The following is a 15,703-nucleotide window of genomic DNA, read 5'->3' on the forward strand; positions in this document are numbered from 1 at the left end:
TCCAACTGGTACGTACCGCTTGTGCTAGAAAAAAACTGTAGGAGAGAATACAAAACAATTATCTAGACTTAAATTGATTCAGTTGTCTTTTTGATGCGTTTCTTTTCGTTGCAGAATATGCCGTCTGACGTCATACGACATGCAACACGTGGTAACCCACTATATTCTGTGATTCAGCGTTTCTTTCTGATAATCGACTTGTGATTTAGTGATCAGTACGGACACCAGGTCACTCCTTTTTGCTGCCTTTCTTTCACTCAGAGCTGAAGCTTATGAAAGGAAAGGTGATATTAAGGATGCGTTGGGTGATATCGAAACTTATCGCGAAATACATCCCTTGGTTAGTTGACATACAATATATTAAATTCAAGCAATTGCTAACTGTCTTGAATTGATTGTTGTCTGAAGGAGAAATACCACATTGAAAAGCACATCAAATTACTGGATCGACATAAAGTTGTGATTGAGATTGATAAGCAGTGACATAATCTCTTTAGTGTATCTGCACGTTTTGCTCTAGGCTGAAGAAGAAGGAGAGCAGCAGAGACGTGATGGTAGTGAGAGTGTGCATCAGAATCAAGAGGAAAGTCAAAGTGAAATAGTAGAAAGTGTCCGCACGGACGGAGACGTCGTTTGTCTTGCGGTTGTTGATCTGGAGAGCAGAGATGAAACAACAGCCTCTAAAGGATCAACTGCTAAGGTAAATGGAATTAAGTTTGTGCTGGTGTCGTGCGCAGAATTGTCTCTAAACGTGAACGACCTAGACTCGAATGTCAGTGGCGGATCGAACATTTGGGAACCTAGATGGATGTCAAACTTGGAGATGTAGGTGTTTTTTTTTCATGATTAGACTGTAGACCTGTCACGCGACAACTGGTCCTAGCCATGACTTGTCCGGGGTAAGTTTAGGGTTAGGGTAGGGTTTGAGTACTGTTAGGATTAGGGTACTGTTAGCGTTGGGATACTTTCAGTGTTAGGCTACTGTCAGGGTTAGGTTTTGGGTACTTTCAGTGTTTGGCTACTGTTGGGATTAGGGTACTGTTAGGGTTAAACGAGATAACTGCGTAAGCGTCATAACTGCGTAAGCGTCGTATAGATTCTCTCTGATTTTGTTTAGTGGCTTTCATAAAAGTCGGTTTTAATAACGCGAATTAAAATTGAATCTCTTCACCAGTTCCTCAGTAGCGAGTGTTCTCGCCTTTCGCCCTCCTGATTGCGTCCAGATGTCGCGGAACACTTTCTGCTAAGTTCCGGACACGCGCGGCTGGAATCTGCCACGCCTCTTGTAAAGCATTCCAGAGCTCAGCTGCAGTTCTCGGTTGGCGACGGTTGGCAGAAGTTTTGATTTCATGCTACAAGTTCTCAATCGGATTCGCATCAGGCGATTTTGGCTACCAGTCCAACAATGTGACGTCACGCTGGCGTAGCCATTGTCTTGTGGACCGAGACGTGTGGATTGGCGCGTTGTCCTGTTAGAGGTCAAAGTCGTCCCGTATCAGTGCCGCTGCGTTTGTAGGCATGTGCTCCTCAAGAACCTGTTGGTACGCCGTGCTGCCCAAACGACCTTCCATTTTCACCAGAGACCCCAAACCATGCCAATACATCGATCCCCACACCATCACACTAGCCGCGTGCTGTACCGTACTGTCACAACACTCAGGAAGAAATTCCTTACCTTTGCGACGCCAAACGTACAGAGCACCATCGTTTCCTATGTTGACTTTTGACTCAACTGTAGAAAGAACAGATTTCCAGTCATCCAAAGTCCACCGTGGGTGAGTGGTTGCCCATCCCAGTCGCAAACGCCGATGGTTTTCTGTTAGCAGTGGGTTTTTCTAAGCCTCCGGGCGTTCACTCTTGTTTCACTGAGACGACGACGGACTTTTCTACCTGACACCTGTTGGCTGGTTTCTTCAGCCAGTTGATACGAGAGCAGTCGTGATGGTGCTCTTCGTTTCTGCAGTGCCATTGTCTTCAGTCGATGATCTTCCCGGGTTGTCGTTGTCTTCCCACGTCCAGGTCGTTTTTCATAATCGCTGCTGCCATAGGAAAGCCGTTGCAGGCACTGATGAACGGAATTCTTGGAGTGGCAGACAAAAGCTGCAATCTGACGCACAGAGTGGCCAACTGACTGAAGGGCTTCAATTTTCCCTTGCGTTTTCGGACTCAACTGTTTGCCTCAAGGCATCACTGCAACTCGTCAGATATTGCACGGAACAAGACTCTGCAACTGCGTGCAGCTGAACGTTCGGGCTAACTTATGGCTTAAGTTAGGCGGTCTCAAGGGCAGAGGGTTTAGTCCAGCTGACATTTTGGCGGTAGCAATTTAAGGTTTTGCTACGTAAAACATGGATCGGAAGTGGCATTTCGGTGTTCTTTTGTCGCTATAACTTTTTTAGTTTTTGTCTTAGCAGGATTGTTTTGTAATTAACTAGTATGACATGGTTTTTAAAATACGTTGAAGTTATTTTATTGCTTAAAATGGCAAAACAATTCAAATTGTGATGACATGCGCAAAATCAATGCGCAAAACTAGATGATTTGCCTTTTCCCCATAATGTTGATAAGAGGACCCACAAAATTGCTTTCACTGTCTACTACAGAACATTCTTAGATTGCATGCCAAAAATGAGCGTCCAAGAGAGATGAACGTGTACAAAGACAAGAAAGCAAAAATGGCCGTCTTCCTTTTTCAAAGCAAACTAGATGCGCAGTAGGTAGTCAGTACAGCTGCAATCATAAGCTCAAGCTATGTTAATTAAATACTAACAATGGCGCAATCCATGAAAAAAGAAATCTGAAAAACATTTTTTGGATTTGCTAGAGAAAAATTCAGTGCCAAAGTTAGACTACACACAAAATGTCAGGTGTCCCTATAATTTTGTCCACGTCTGTATATATAGACTACACACAAAATGCCAGGTGTCCCTATAATTTTGTCCAAGTCTGTACACACACACACACACACACACACACACACACACACACACACACACACACACACACACACACACACACACACACATCCGGACTGCCTTCCAGAAACACTCGAAAGCATCTTGTTACATCACGCCACAAAGTTTGCTAATAGTTTGCTGATGGATCTGACTAATAGCCATGATCGAGGAATGATCTGATGAACCATGAAATTGCTCAATCTCGTGAGGTACCTTTCTCTGTTAAGTACAAGTGCGTGTACCTGAATGATCAAGTTGTTGTCTTCGCACACACATGTATAAGCATGCAAGACAAGACGCATTTTCGTTCATCGCCGTTCGTCGTGACTGCATGATCCCATCGGGAACTGTTGCATGTAGAACTAGTTGTTATGTAAAGATCAGTAACTTAATTTAAATAGCCTATTTTATCAATTATTTAAAGTCAAATTGTATAAGAACTCGTCTCTAATTGTTACTTGTACCGAGACGTCACTGAGCTTCTTCGCTACAGCCCTACGGTATCTAGATAAAATACGACCTGATACCTATTTAATATTATGTTTATATACAGCATCCAGAAGTGTTGAAACAGAGTGAAGTATTGAAATCTGTTTTGGTATGCTTTCTCAATAGCTGCAGCTCGAATCTCAACAATAAAAAATAATAATGTATTAGGGCATCAGCTTGTCTCGTCAACCAGCTGCAGCTCCTTCTCGACCAAACATGGCCAAAGCAAAGAACAAGTGTTCTGGTCTGAGTGACAAGACAACGTCGAATGATTCTGTTTTAGTGGAGGAAATGCAGAGTGAGTCTTTAATTGAAACACCCGTTCAGACTGCTGCCACGAAGCCCCCGCCAAAAATGAAATACAATCAGGAAAAGAAGAAGATGAAAAAGAAAAACAAGAACAAGAAACGTAGTAAAGCAAAGGAAGGATTTGGAGGAAATCCACCGATTTCGTCAACTGAAAAATGTGACGCTTCGCAGCCTTCTCTAAAGGACGGATATACCATTAGTAGTGAAGATGAGGATGAAGAAACTCCACATGCTGCTACTTGTAGTAGTGCAACTAAACGACCGGATGAGTCTACAGGAGAACGATTATATTTCTTTGCACAGTCGACACCACCTGCTAATAATAACAAAAGACAATCAGCAGGTAACGAAGATGAAACAATGTCTCTACACAAGAAAGGAGCTTCTTTGCCTTCAGAGACGTTGAAATCACAAGTAAGAAAACACTCTACTTTGCCAGAGTGTTTCATTTAGGAACGAGTTACGTTATGCATTGCTCTGATTTATACAGAGAGGACTCTCTGGCTCTAGAAGAAGCAAGGAAATAGCTGAACTACAACAGAAGCCACAAGATGCGATACAGCAAAGTGTCGACGAGCACAAAGTGTTGGAAAGCACAGAACGTGAGCAAGGAGCTCAGAAACAGAAACACGAAGACCAACAGGTCAGATCCGATTTCTGTTTATAGAGATTAATTAAGTTTTGAACAAATTGTTGGCATGTAGGCCAAAGCAGCTGAAAAACTGCAACAGAAAGAGAAACCTTTAGCACAGGCACGAAACGAGGCATGTCACGACGTTTCAGTTATTTATGTAATTCCAAATTGATATTTTTGAGTATTTAGGTCCCACAAAGACCTGAAAGTATTGTCTTGCAGAACGATGCGATGTATGAAGGAATGCTCAGTAAGACACAAACCAAATCTAAGTCAAAGGCGAGGTGTCAACAACAACCACTATATGGCGTAACAATTCCAGGTGTCAGAAATCCTCGGAAAGCAGCAATACGCACAGCAAGTTCAGTGCCGGCAATACTGACTGAAGGTCAGCAGTTAGTAGTGAATGAAACGGCTGTCATGGCTCTGACGTCAGATAAAGAGAGGCGCAAAGATGAGAAAGGCTCTAAAGGAACGAGAAGCTTGAGAGTGACAGACGTCAAGGTTTCCTTCCGCTATATATAGTTATCTAAGACCAAATGACGTCACCTTGTTTTGTTTTAGAAATCGTGGGAATTAAAAGGATTGACCGTCCTGCTTAAGGTAATAATACTGCCATTTTTATTGTGAGTGATATCATTTACTAGTGTTAATAAGTATGTTTTTATCAGGAGACAGGTGATCGTATCATACGCTCGGGTATGTAATGGTCTTGGTGATTGTGCGTTCTCGCGGTCATATTGCACGGCTCGCTTTCTGCTTTCTTGCAGTGCTACATCGCGATACTTCACAAGCCTCATCTGCTTATTCAGAAACTCCGTCCGAATTTCAATTTAGCGAGGCCGTGTTGCGGCAGGGAAAGGCGGTGTGTTCAAAGTGTTTTAAGAAAAACGCAACTGTAAAGGAAAAGGACCCCGTACTCAAGACATGTCCTGTTCATCAAGACACTGCATGGAATCCAATGTTGGTGTGGCCTTCAAAAGCTGGCTATGTTCCGATTCGGTCGAGACCAAGAAACGTTATCGTGCATTTTACACTCTGCCGGTATCGTACTCGTTGCTTTTTCTCTGAAAGATGTCCTCACCCGCACAGCGAAGAAGAACTGGAAGTGTGGACGTTGGACAGAGATGGAGGTAACCTCCGTAGATAGGAAGCTGCCATTGCTTTTTATTCAATTTCGCTGTTGTAGAGAGCTGGAAGTTTCGGCAGCCAAAGAAACTGTATCTTTGTGAAAGGTATACTTTAATAAGTGAGATTTACTTAACTTAAATAGAGTAGTCGCAAGAATTTTTGGAATGTTTAGTTTTCGGGTGTGGAAGCATTGTTCCTCTGGTCATGACTGTGAGTACGCCCACGGGAAAGGCGAACTAGACGAATGGCGAAAAAGAAAACATATGTACCACAAACATCTGAAAGGTCAAGATGAAAACTCTGATGATAGAATTGGAATATTCCTAAGACAAAAGGTGGCTGAAGAACTGCGAGCAGCTCGAGACGGCTGCGGGAGCTTTGAAGACTTGGTCTGAACCGTTATTCTACGTATTATTTTTTGTATTATTATATAGTCATTATATTTCTTTCAGATTGCTTTCAGTCCTCCCATGTTTGTCGTTGTATCTTGTGAACCAGGCGACATTGTCTACATACCGTCTACCGATTGCACGGACGGCAGTAACTATAAAAAATTATTTTTTCTGCGGTTAGATTACTTGCCTGAAGCTGTAAGATTTTGTGGTGTTTTGTGTCTGTAATTTATGTATTATTGATGCGAGCTTGCGGTTGTTGTAGAAATGTCTCTTTCAAAAGGCGACACTAATTGGAACTTCTGGCTGCTTTAAATTTTTGCCTTCAAAGGATTGTGTGTTGACCAGACCGGACAATTCAGAAATTGCTGCAAAAGAAACATCTTTACGTAAAGGCAGCCATGTGCTGAAAATCGAGTTTACTTCACTCACTGAGCAATCATTTCGGCAAGACGTACTGCTTGATTTTGGCATCAAGCCTTATCTAATAAAGACTCTAAGAATTGAGATAGGAAATAGTGAGGAAATGAATTTGATCAAAGAGTTTCATCAACAGATGAAAAGTCAGGCAGATGAGTGGAGATTTGATGCTGACGATCTGTGTCAGGACTATATTGATCGCACAAGAATCGACGAGGAAGGCCTTAAAACGAAGCATGCTCTTCCCAAAGATCAAGAACTTATGTCATTGATACATACAGCTATAGACGAACCCTTGTCTATGACTAACTACCACTCACGTTTTCACACTCTTCTCTTTGTAGAAGAGAGAGCAAGCATTGCTACTCTTAGCAGGTAACCATGTGCTGCGCGTTTGAATCTGCGATTGTTATGTTTGTTTGTGTGTTTGTTTGTTAGTGTACATGTACAAACACACATGAGAGACAGTGTTCTAAACGAAATATTTCATTGTAGGTTTAATAGACAAAGCACGACGATGAAAATTCGTCAAGACCCCGAAGGCACTTTGGGAGAAATCAATTTACATCACCGGCCTCCATTTAATTCAACGACCAGTGCATTTATTCGTCGTCTTAACGACTGTGTCGTGTTTGAATTAAAAATTCATAAAATACAAGGCGAAATACTTTCTCTTCTACTTCCACGCCAGTTCTTTATTGACACTGGCATTATGACAAATTGTGACGTACAAGTTGATTTTCTACTTACATTTGATAGAACCCACTACGTTAACTTACACAAAGCTGTTGACTACCTGAGCAGTGAAATTGTTTCACAACGTTTGATTGCAAATCCTCTTCATTCTAAGGCTTGCAATATTGATCCACGCCGGATGGTTCGCATCCGATCTATACATAACCTTAACAATGAACAACAGAAAGCAGTGAAAAGAATTGTGTGCCAACGTGGAACTCTTCCCGTTATTGTCGATGGACCGCTTGGAACGGGGAAAACGCATCTTTTAACGGAAGCTGTTCGAATCATTCTTGGTCGCTCCACGGACTGTCGCATTCTGATTTGCACTCAATCGAATCATGCTGCAGACCTTTATGTCACGAAAGTGGACGATTTTATTCAGCAGCAATCGCGTGCAACCGTTCATCTTCACAGAATTTACTACAAACACTACAACCCAAATTGTATTGATCGTAACATTTTCGATGTCGTTTATCGCCATTGTAAATTTGAAAACAATCAATTTATTATGCCAGACATAAAGACACTTGAAAATTCGGGCCGTCTTGTCGTCATTACGACTCTTGTTACCTCAATGCAGTTGAGAAAGCTCGACCTTCCGAAACGATTTTTTACTCACATTTTTATAGATGAAGCGGCTCAAGCTACGGAGCCGGAAACAATAGCAGCTCTCGGCTTTGCCAGTGACAGAACGTGTGTTGTTATGGCTGGTGATCACAAACAAGTATGTCTAGTAATAATATACTTGTATTGTGTTGAAATAGCTTAATGAATTAAATGCTGTTATATATTTTAGATTAATCCTCTTATTCATTTACCTGTTCCACGAATGGGCAAGCTTCATTACTCTCTCTTTCGTCGTTTGTACAAAGATCTTCCTCCTGTATTCGATCTCAAAGTGGATTTAGTCGTCAATTACCGTTGCCACTGGGACATTCTCAATCTATCATCTCGTCTATTCTACCACACTGATGTCGTAGACGAAAGCAACGCTAAGGGTCCACAAACTTGTCATCCTAACTTTCCACCAGTCAGCTTCTGTGCTACGTCTAAAACTCAGTCAAAGCAAGCAGGATATGATGGATCGTACTACAATCCGAAAGAAGCTGAAGCTGTTGTCAAGTACGTAAAGGAAATATTAGATGATTGGCCGTGGTGGCCTTACAAAGACAACGATCTATGTGTTATTACAAGTGAAAGATGGCAGGTAGTTTATTGTGAATTGAAATACTTTGAAACTAGCAAGAGATCTTCTTAATAAACATGTGTTTAGGCTCGCTATATTGGGATTCTTCTTCGTGACTTTGACAAGAGAGTCGACGTATTGACTGCTGGTGTTGTTCAAGGCGAGACGAAGTCGATGCATCGAGTTTTTAGTTGTTGTTGTTAACGATCTTGTTTGTATGGCAGGTCGTCAGTTCCGCGCTTGCGTCATAAGTACCGTTCTGACAAAAGACGGATTCCGCGAACGCGGCACCTCGGACGATACCGACTTCTTATCAAATCGCAAGCTGCTCAACACTGTCATCACACGGGCTCAGTCTCTCGTTCTCGTCGTCGGAGATCCCTTATGCTTGTGCACGTGCGGAAAACTCGATCAGTTATGGCTGCAGTACATTGCCTATTGCCATGACAACAGAGGATGTTTTGGAACGATGTCATTTGAGGAGCTGCAAATCGCTTTGGGGATTCTCCACACAAAACTGAATCCCGAATCGCAGGAGTTTGTTCCGACTTCAGATAGCGCGGCACATTTCTCTCGACGTGTCGACAACACTATAAAAACTTGTACGGATAAGACGTCAGAGAGGGGTAGCGAACAACATTGCAGTGTCGCCTACAATGGCGAATTAGAGCACGACATGGTAGAAGAGTATCGCCATCAAGTGGCACAAAGCAAGATCGAACATGAGAGACTGCAAACGTCTTCTAAAGCGATCATTCAACCGGTCGAAAAGGGAAGCGGATACGAATGGCAAATTGTCGACGACTCAACAGTTGACGATCGAGTAAAGTACGAAAGTTCTGTTCTATACGAGGAGCACTTGAGAGGAAATGCTCGTTTCGAAGCGATCAAACGAGAGCCAAATAAATATTTTCGCTGTCGCTTGCATGTGACGAACGGAGACGACGCCGTAGCCATCGCTTACAAAATACCAAACATGGAAATATCAATCAGAGGATGGAAGAGAAGAAACCGATCCTTTGATGGAGAAGAAGTTCTCGTACGGTTAGACGACACGTCACGTGGTCGAAAGGAGATTACGTCGCGCAACGGTACAGTTGTTGGTATCTTTCAGGAGGAGAGACCGAGTGAATGGGTGTGTGTTCTATCTAAAAGAGGCAAAAATATATTGTTGCCGCTAGACAAATCGTTCCCTTGCATAATTAATCTTCCGCGGAACGTTCAAGAGAACGGAATTGCGATTTTCAAGAAAGGAGTGAGGAGACATAGGCCTACTTCCATCGAGCCGATTAACTTTATTCCTGTGAGAGAGGCGTCGTGCAAACTCTTTATTGTTCAATTTCTAAAGTGGAGAATCGACTGCATGCACCCGTTGGGCATTGTTGTTGAAGTCTTGCCTTTTGCTGTGACGTTAGAATCTGGGATAGACATTTTGTCTCGCCAATATTTTTCAAGCAGAATTGACGATGCGTTGAGTCAAGACGCTGAGAACGACGTCACGAAATTTTCACGCTCTATTTCACCTAAAGAGTACTTTGCTCGCGGCATGCCGTTGACAAATGCTTTTACCATTGATTCAGCAAACTCCACAGACTTAGACGATGCTCTCAGCTTTGAGCAAGACGCAGAGACCGGGAGTTGTCGAGTCTCTGTTTACATTTCCGACGTTTCTTATTTCTGCCGTTTTGGATCGAGTCTGGATTATTACGCATTTACAATGGGGACGACATACTACGACCAAGAAGGTCGAAGAAAACTTGACATGTTTCCAAAACGGCTCAGCCCGGATCTCTTCAGCCTTCTACCTGGTGTCGATCGTCTGGCAATTCGCGTTGGTTTTGAATTCGATCGCAATGCCAAGCTAGTTCGATTGGACTACAGTCGATGCATTGTTCGTTCTAAACGCAAACTCTCTTACGAAACAGTTGAAAAGATAATTAGCGGAAGCTTAACTGCTGCGATTGACGAAGAATTGACTGACGAAATACGACGTCTTTATGATTTGAGTGTTTGTTTAAGGCGTCAACGGTTAGGCGGAACGAGGTACCATTTGCAGGACAGAGAGACTGCAGGGTGTCAGCGAGCGCATGCCATGGTGGAAGAGTTTATGCTGCTGACTAACAAAACAGTGGCAGAGAGTCTGATTAAGAAATGTCGCGCGATCACTCCACTAATCGCACAAGGCTCTCCAGACTCTGCCAAAGTTGAAGAATGGATCAAATTGTTTGGAGGCTACTTTGATTCCTCGTGTGCACTTAGCGAAATCGCTAACAAACTGACCATTGGTTCGCAGCTTACGACAATTGATGAAGGTTCATGCGGGCCTATTACGATATCTCGACGTCAGTGGCGTGACATTCAACTGGCAACAGAGATCGAAGATGACTCTCGTCGTAGGCATCAGCTACGTCTATTTTTATGCACAGAGTCGCTCTATCCTCAGCTAGCCATAGCGCATACGGGATACCATCGATGCCTTAAGCGATCTTTGCTTGTCTGCGCTGATCACAATGACGAGGCGGTTATTCGGCACAATCATCTGGGATATCAATATTACACTCATTTTACTTCTCCCATCCGCCGTTATATCGACATCGTTGCACACCGTTTACTGATAGCTTATGATTTTGGTTTAGAAGACAATGACGGAAATCTCTATACTGAAGAAAAAATTAATAAGATATGTTGTCATTGCTCGAGAACTCGCGTTTTGGCTCAACGGTATCAACGAGAAATGGATCTGTTCGGCTTTAGCTGTTCAGTCTTTAACAGTCCGGTCCTTACGACAGCCGTTGTACGGTCGGTATCAGCGGGATCGATGGAATTGTATTTTCCCGACTATCCTAATCTTACTGGAAAAGCCACTGAAATTCGATTTTCCTCTTTGAATCCTAAACATATTTCTACATATGAGAATGGCAGCGTAACGGTTACGTGGTCTATTAAAGTTGTTCAGCATCCTTTACTAACAGAAAAGAAACAATACAGAAACAAACTTCCGCACGACGACTACTACAGTATACCGATTTGTGAATGGAAGCAGTTACTTCTTCTTTCCTTGTCAGAGAGTAGTAAACCGGATGATCTGATTCGCCGTATCCGGCACATCGAAAACAGCGTCCACACTTCTAGTTCTTGTTTTGATGCTCAAGGCGACCTTTATTCTGCAACCGGCACAGGCAAAGAAGATATTGTTGATTCAAATCACAAAGGCTACGACGAAGTCTCAGATTCATCCGATTTGGATGAATACTTTACATGTGATGATTCATCCGATTTGGATGAATACTTTACATGCGATGAATATATGACGATGAGCGACGAAAGTGCAGACAAAGGCAAGTTGCAAAGTTTTCAACTGCCCAAAATACAGCTGGCACATAGCACTGTACCAGTCAGGCCCATGGCTCGTCTAAGAAAAAAATCGAAACAGAGTTATCGGAAAGTATTTTGTTCAATATCACAGAAATACATGACCGGTAGTCTCTTTTCGCTGCAACTTAGCGCACGTGTAGGTCGCGGAATGCTAACACCTGTTATTCAACTTTTTCCCTTGCCGGGTAGTGTGCCGGCCGCCGTTTGTGTCGAGCACTACAGCAAACCAGCTGATTGCTTCGTCGAGAGTCTTCCTCACGGTCACAATTCTTCAAGAGACCGTTATCACGATATTATAGACTATGCCAATTCGTGGTTACCTGTTGTGGACCACGAATCTGCAACATCTTGTGTCAAGGACTCTTCAGACTACGTGTTAGTAAGTGGTACATCTGTACGTTGGACGAGAACTGTAGAAAAGGTCAGCTCTAGTGGAGAAATTACATTGACATCTTCGTTTTCGAGGCAATACAGTCTGGGATGTAGGGAAGGTGACTTTCTTTGCTTGAGTTATAGCAACTTAGTCGCTCAGAAAGCCCGCTTCTGCATTGATGGTGATAAAGTGGATAGCTTGTTAAAGGGCAGCTCTTCTAAAGAAGTCGTACACACAGACACTGATCAATGCGTCGTACACTGTAGAGTCGTGGACAGCAAGGTGGAAGACAAGCCTGACATTGAGGGTGCGCCGTGTCGGCAGTTTTTGAAAGTAAAGACTTCTGGCGAACGACAGGCTCTTCCAGAAATGCTGTTTAATAGCAAAGTACCGGTTCTGTGCACCGCTCAATTCATATCACAATGTTTACCATTTATGAGAATGAGACAAGCGTTACAAGTCATTTGTTCAGAGGACTACAGCAATGATGTTGTCAAGAGTCTGTGCTCGGGTGATTTTTCTAGAGTTACATTTGACTGCCGCTACAGTGGAAATACATCAGGTTGTGAATAAAATTGTCAATTGTCACTGATCGAGGTCGATTATAATGTGAATGTGTAACTGTTGACTTTAGAGAGTGATAGAATGGTTGTGTCTGAGGGATTGTCGTTGTCTGAATCACGTCGACCGCTGAATAAGAGTCAGTTTATTGCAGTGAAACTGGCAATGAAACAAGACATTACTCTAATACAAGGACCACCAGGTGCTTTCATATTCAGTCGAGCATGCGTGCCATTTACTCGTGGCACAGTTACAATAATGCCTCTGTGCACGGACGGACAGAACAAGATACGGACCAATTAACGGACAGGCAATTGACGGTCGAGGTTTTATAGCACTTTAGTGGTTCTTCATTACTGTTTATTTGTTGATGTACTAGTTTACTGCAGTTGCTCTTTCTTTACATTTCTAAATGGAAATTTGTCAACGTTTGTTTTATCAGGCACTGGCAAAACAGTGACTGGAGCTCACATAGCGGTTCACTTTCTACGTCAATACGCCAGCTGCAGTGGTACGGGCAGTGACGATAAGATTCGCGTGTTGTATTGTTGTCCGTCCAATCAGACAGTAGACAACATCACAGGTACTATACTATTTGAAGTCTGTATTGTGTACATCAGTGCATTTTGATATACGCAATCTTTGTCTATAACAGACCTGCTCAAGAACGGTTCTAAATCAACAAAAATATTACGAGTTTATGGAGAAGGCATTGAAAAGAAACGTTTTCCCGGCATCTCGATATTTGAAGAGTTTGCTTCTCCATCCAACAAGCAACTGACAGTAGACACCAGACGACATATAGACGTTGCTTTACATTACAGAATTCGTAACAAAGAAACGTCTTCGTACGCAGAGTCTATTAAGACATGCGAAGATGAGTTTAAACAACTGAAGATGAAAGAGGAGCTGCCGACCGAAAGCCAGATTAGTCACTATAAAGTCATCGTTTCAGCTGCTGAACAAGAGCAGATTAATAGGGCGGACGTACTTCTCTGTACTTGCATTCAGGCAGGCAGTCGGAGAATGGCAAAGAACTCTGTTGCTTTATGTATCGTCGACGAGGCAGGTCAAAGTCTTGAACCTGAAACTCTTGTGGCGATTTCTCGAGCAAGAAGGATCGTACTGATAGGAGATCATAAACAGTTGCGACCTGTCGTGCTGAACAGAAGAGTACAAAGGCAGTTGTCTCGCTCCATGTTTGAGCGTATTGCTGAAAGTGCATCAGTGAAGGAAAAAAATCGAGTTCACATGCTGAACGTTCAGTACAGAATGGTAAAGCGACTGCTAATATTACCATACATCGAGTGCATGCACTTGATCGTATAGATACACTTATCGTGTCTATAGTTATTAATTAAATCAATTAATTAAATGCTTTTTCTGTTCAGCACGACGACATCTGTCAATTCCCATCCGAACATTTTTACGAAGGAAAACTTGAGACGGCTCCGGAAGTAGCAGGACGTACGCCAGACGGCATCGCCTTTTGGAATAACTTGTATCCTGGGTCGAAGCTCGGTCGTAAAAGACAGAGGAGAAAATGTTTTATTCACGTCGAGGGAGAAGAAAGAACGAATCCTGTGTCCGGAGAAAGAACGGGAGGCGAAGAATCGAAGTACAACCCGATGGAAGCTGACATTGTGGTAAGCTGAGTTTTTGCTAATATTTTATGTGACGTACCTGTGTATGTCACTAGAAGGGATGGACACATTAGATGACAGATTGTATGCACGTGTTGGTCTGGGCGATGAAAAGGTTTGAGAGACGAACACACATACTCACACACGAACGTTGATGGTGAACACAATATGATATTTATAATTATTGGCTGCTTATGTACATGATGCGTAAGTCGCGACCTTTTAACGATTCCTGGAATGGTGTGTTTTCAAGTGACATACAGTAAGATACAGGAAGTTAATGAGTTTTGTGACAGCTGCACAAATTTACCTCGACGTCTAGTGCTTACATATATAAGTTAGAGACGGGTAAAAGGATAGTTGCTGAGTAGTTTTTGTATATGTAGTACAATTCACACAACATGACCATTTTAATCACATTCTACAGGTAAAAATCGTAAAACGAATGACAAAACACAGATGCAGAGCGTCAGACATCCGTGTCATAACACCATACACAGCTCAGAAGGCCTGCATTGAAAACATTTTGACACAATCAGCACAAACCAAAGACGTTGAGGTATCATCTGTCTTTGCTAGTCAAGGTATTGATAAATATTCAAATGGTATTTTTTCTTTATTAAATAATTTTTGATTTGTTTTCAGGCAGTGAGTCCGAGTTCATTATTTTGTCGACAGTCCGTTCGTTACCAAACCAAGATCTAGTCGATTTTAGTTCTAACAAATGGATGAGAGAACATTTCGGATTTATTGCGGACGAACATCAGATGAACGTTGCTCTTACGAGAGCAAAGGAAGGCTTGATTATAGTTGGTGAGTGTGTGTGTGTGTGTGTATGTGTGTGTGTGTGTGTGTGTGTGTGTGTGTGTGTGTGTGTGTGTTTGTGTGTGTTTGTGTGTGTGTGTGTGTGTGTGTGTGTGTGTGTGTGTGGCTCTCACCTTGTTTGTAAATTTCTGTCTATTTATCGGTGATTTCTGATGTATTATTATACTAACTGCTCGCATTCCCAGGTAATGGCAATCTGCTCAACTTGCATTCAATGTGGAGAAAACTTATTGCTCGTTACAAGGATGACGGCTGCTACATGAAAAACTGGAAATCGATTCCCTCACGACTGTAAGCTACGTGTGCACACAATTAGTATGTTATGACTGTTAACGACTTTCAGTTTATGTGCAGTTATACTTATACTCGTATTTGAGTATTAGAACCGCCAAACGCACTGAGCTAAAAAGAAGTGATTGCACATATTTTAGACATATTTTAGTCTATGCACGGAATATATGATAAAACTGTGAGATTAATAGAGTATTTCAACTGTATGACGCCTTTGGGATTTTAAAGGTATTGTATTAAATATGTTTCATGGGTCGTGCATGAACAATACGTATCTTGACAGTGACGTTGGTGGGTGTCAAAAAGTGAGGGAGCGAGCTGTGTGCCTTAATTAAAAGTTACATCTGCTAGTAGTGTGGACCATGGCTTAAGGCCCGGT

General features: G+C 42.5%; 1 protein-coding gene across 2 annotated transcripts; it reads left to right on the forward strand.

Annotated features, from left to right (window-relative positions):
- Window positions 1–413: 413 nt before the first annotated feature.
- LOC134181848 (helicase with zinc finger domain 2-like) lies at window positions 414–15,528 on the forward strand. 2 transcript variants are annotated; one of them, XM_062649119.1, is made up of 25 exons: window positions 414–700; window positions 3,511–3,555; window positions 3,615–4,169; window positions 4,246–4,398; window positions 4,460–4,519; window positions 4,579–4,639; window positions 4,712–4,893; window positions 4,954–4,992; window positions 5,061–5,088; window positions 5,160–5,522; window positions 5,579–5,624; window positions 5,693–5,909; window positions 5,973–6,110; window positions 6,178–6,707; window positions 6,828–7,794; window positions 7,867–8,277; window positions 8,344–8,416; window positions 8,481–12,566; window positions 12,639–12,767; window positions 13,008–13,148; window positions 13,221–13,840; window positions 13,957–14,211; window positions 14,636–14,792; window positions 14,854–15,021; window positions 15,219–15,528. In XM_062649119.1, the coding sequence occupies exons 3-25, from the start codon at window positions 3,663–3,665 to the stop codon at window positions 15,326–15,328; spliced, it is 9,441 nt and encodes a 3,146-aa protein (XP_062505103.1). In that variant the 5' UTR covers window positions 414–700; window positions 3,511–3,555; window positions 3,615–3,662; the 3' UTR covers window positions 15,329–15,528. The 2 variants fall into 2 exon arrangements, with proteins under 2 accessions (XP_062505103.1, XP_062505102.1); XM_062649118.1 differs by having other exon boundaries at window positions 4,579–4,893.
- The last annotated feature ends 175 nt before the right edge of the window (window positions 15,529–15,703 follow it).

This window comes from Corticium candelabrum, chromosome 7 (genome assembly GCF_963422355.1).
Source record: "Corticium candelabrum chromosome 7, ooCorCand1.1, whole genome shotgun sequence".
Lineage (NCBI taxonomy): Eukaryota > Metazoa > Porifera > Homoscleromorpha > Homosclerophorida > Plakinidae > Corticium > Corticium candelabrum.

Bases quoted from the DNA above. Each gene is read 5' to 3' on its own strand.
- LOC134181848 (XM_062649118.1), top strand. From the start codon at position 3,663: ATGGCCAAAGCAAAGAACAAGTGTTCTGGTCTGAGTGACAAGACAACG. The intron at 5,625-5,692 runs GTATACTTTAAT...TGGAATGTTTAG, and splicing joins AAACTGTATCTTTGTGAAAG to TTTTCGGGTGTGGAAGCATT. The intron at 12,768-13,007 runs GTGCTTTCATAT...TTGTTTTATCAG, and splicing joins TCTAATACAAGGACCACCAG to GCACTGGCAAAACAGTGACT.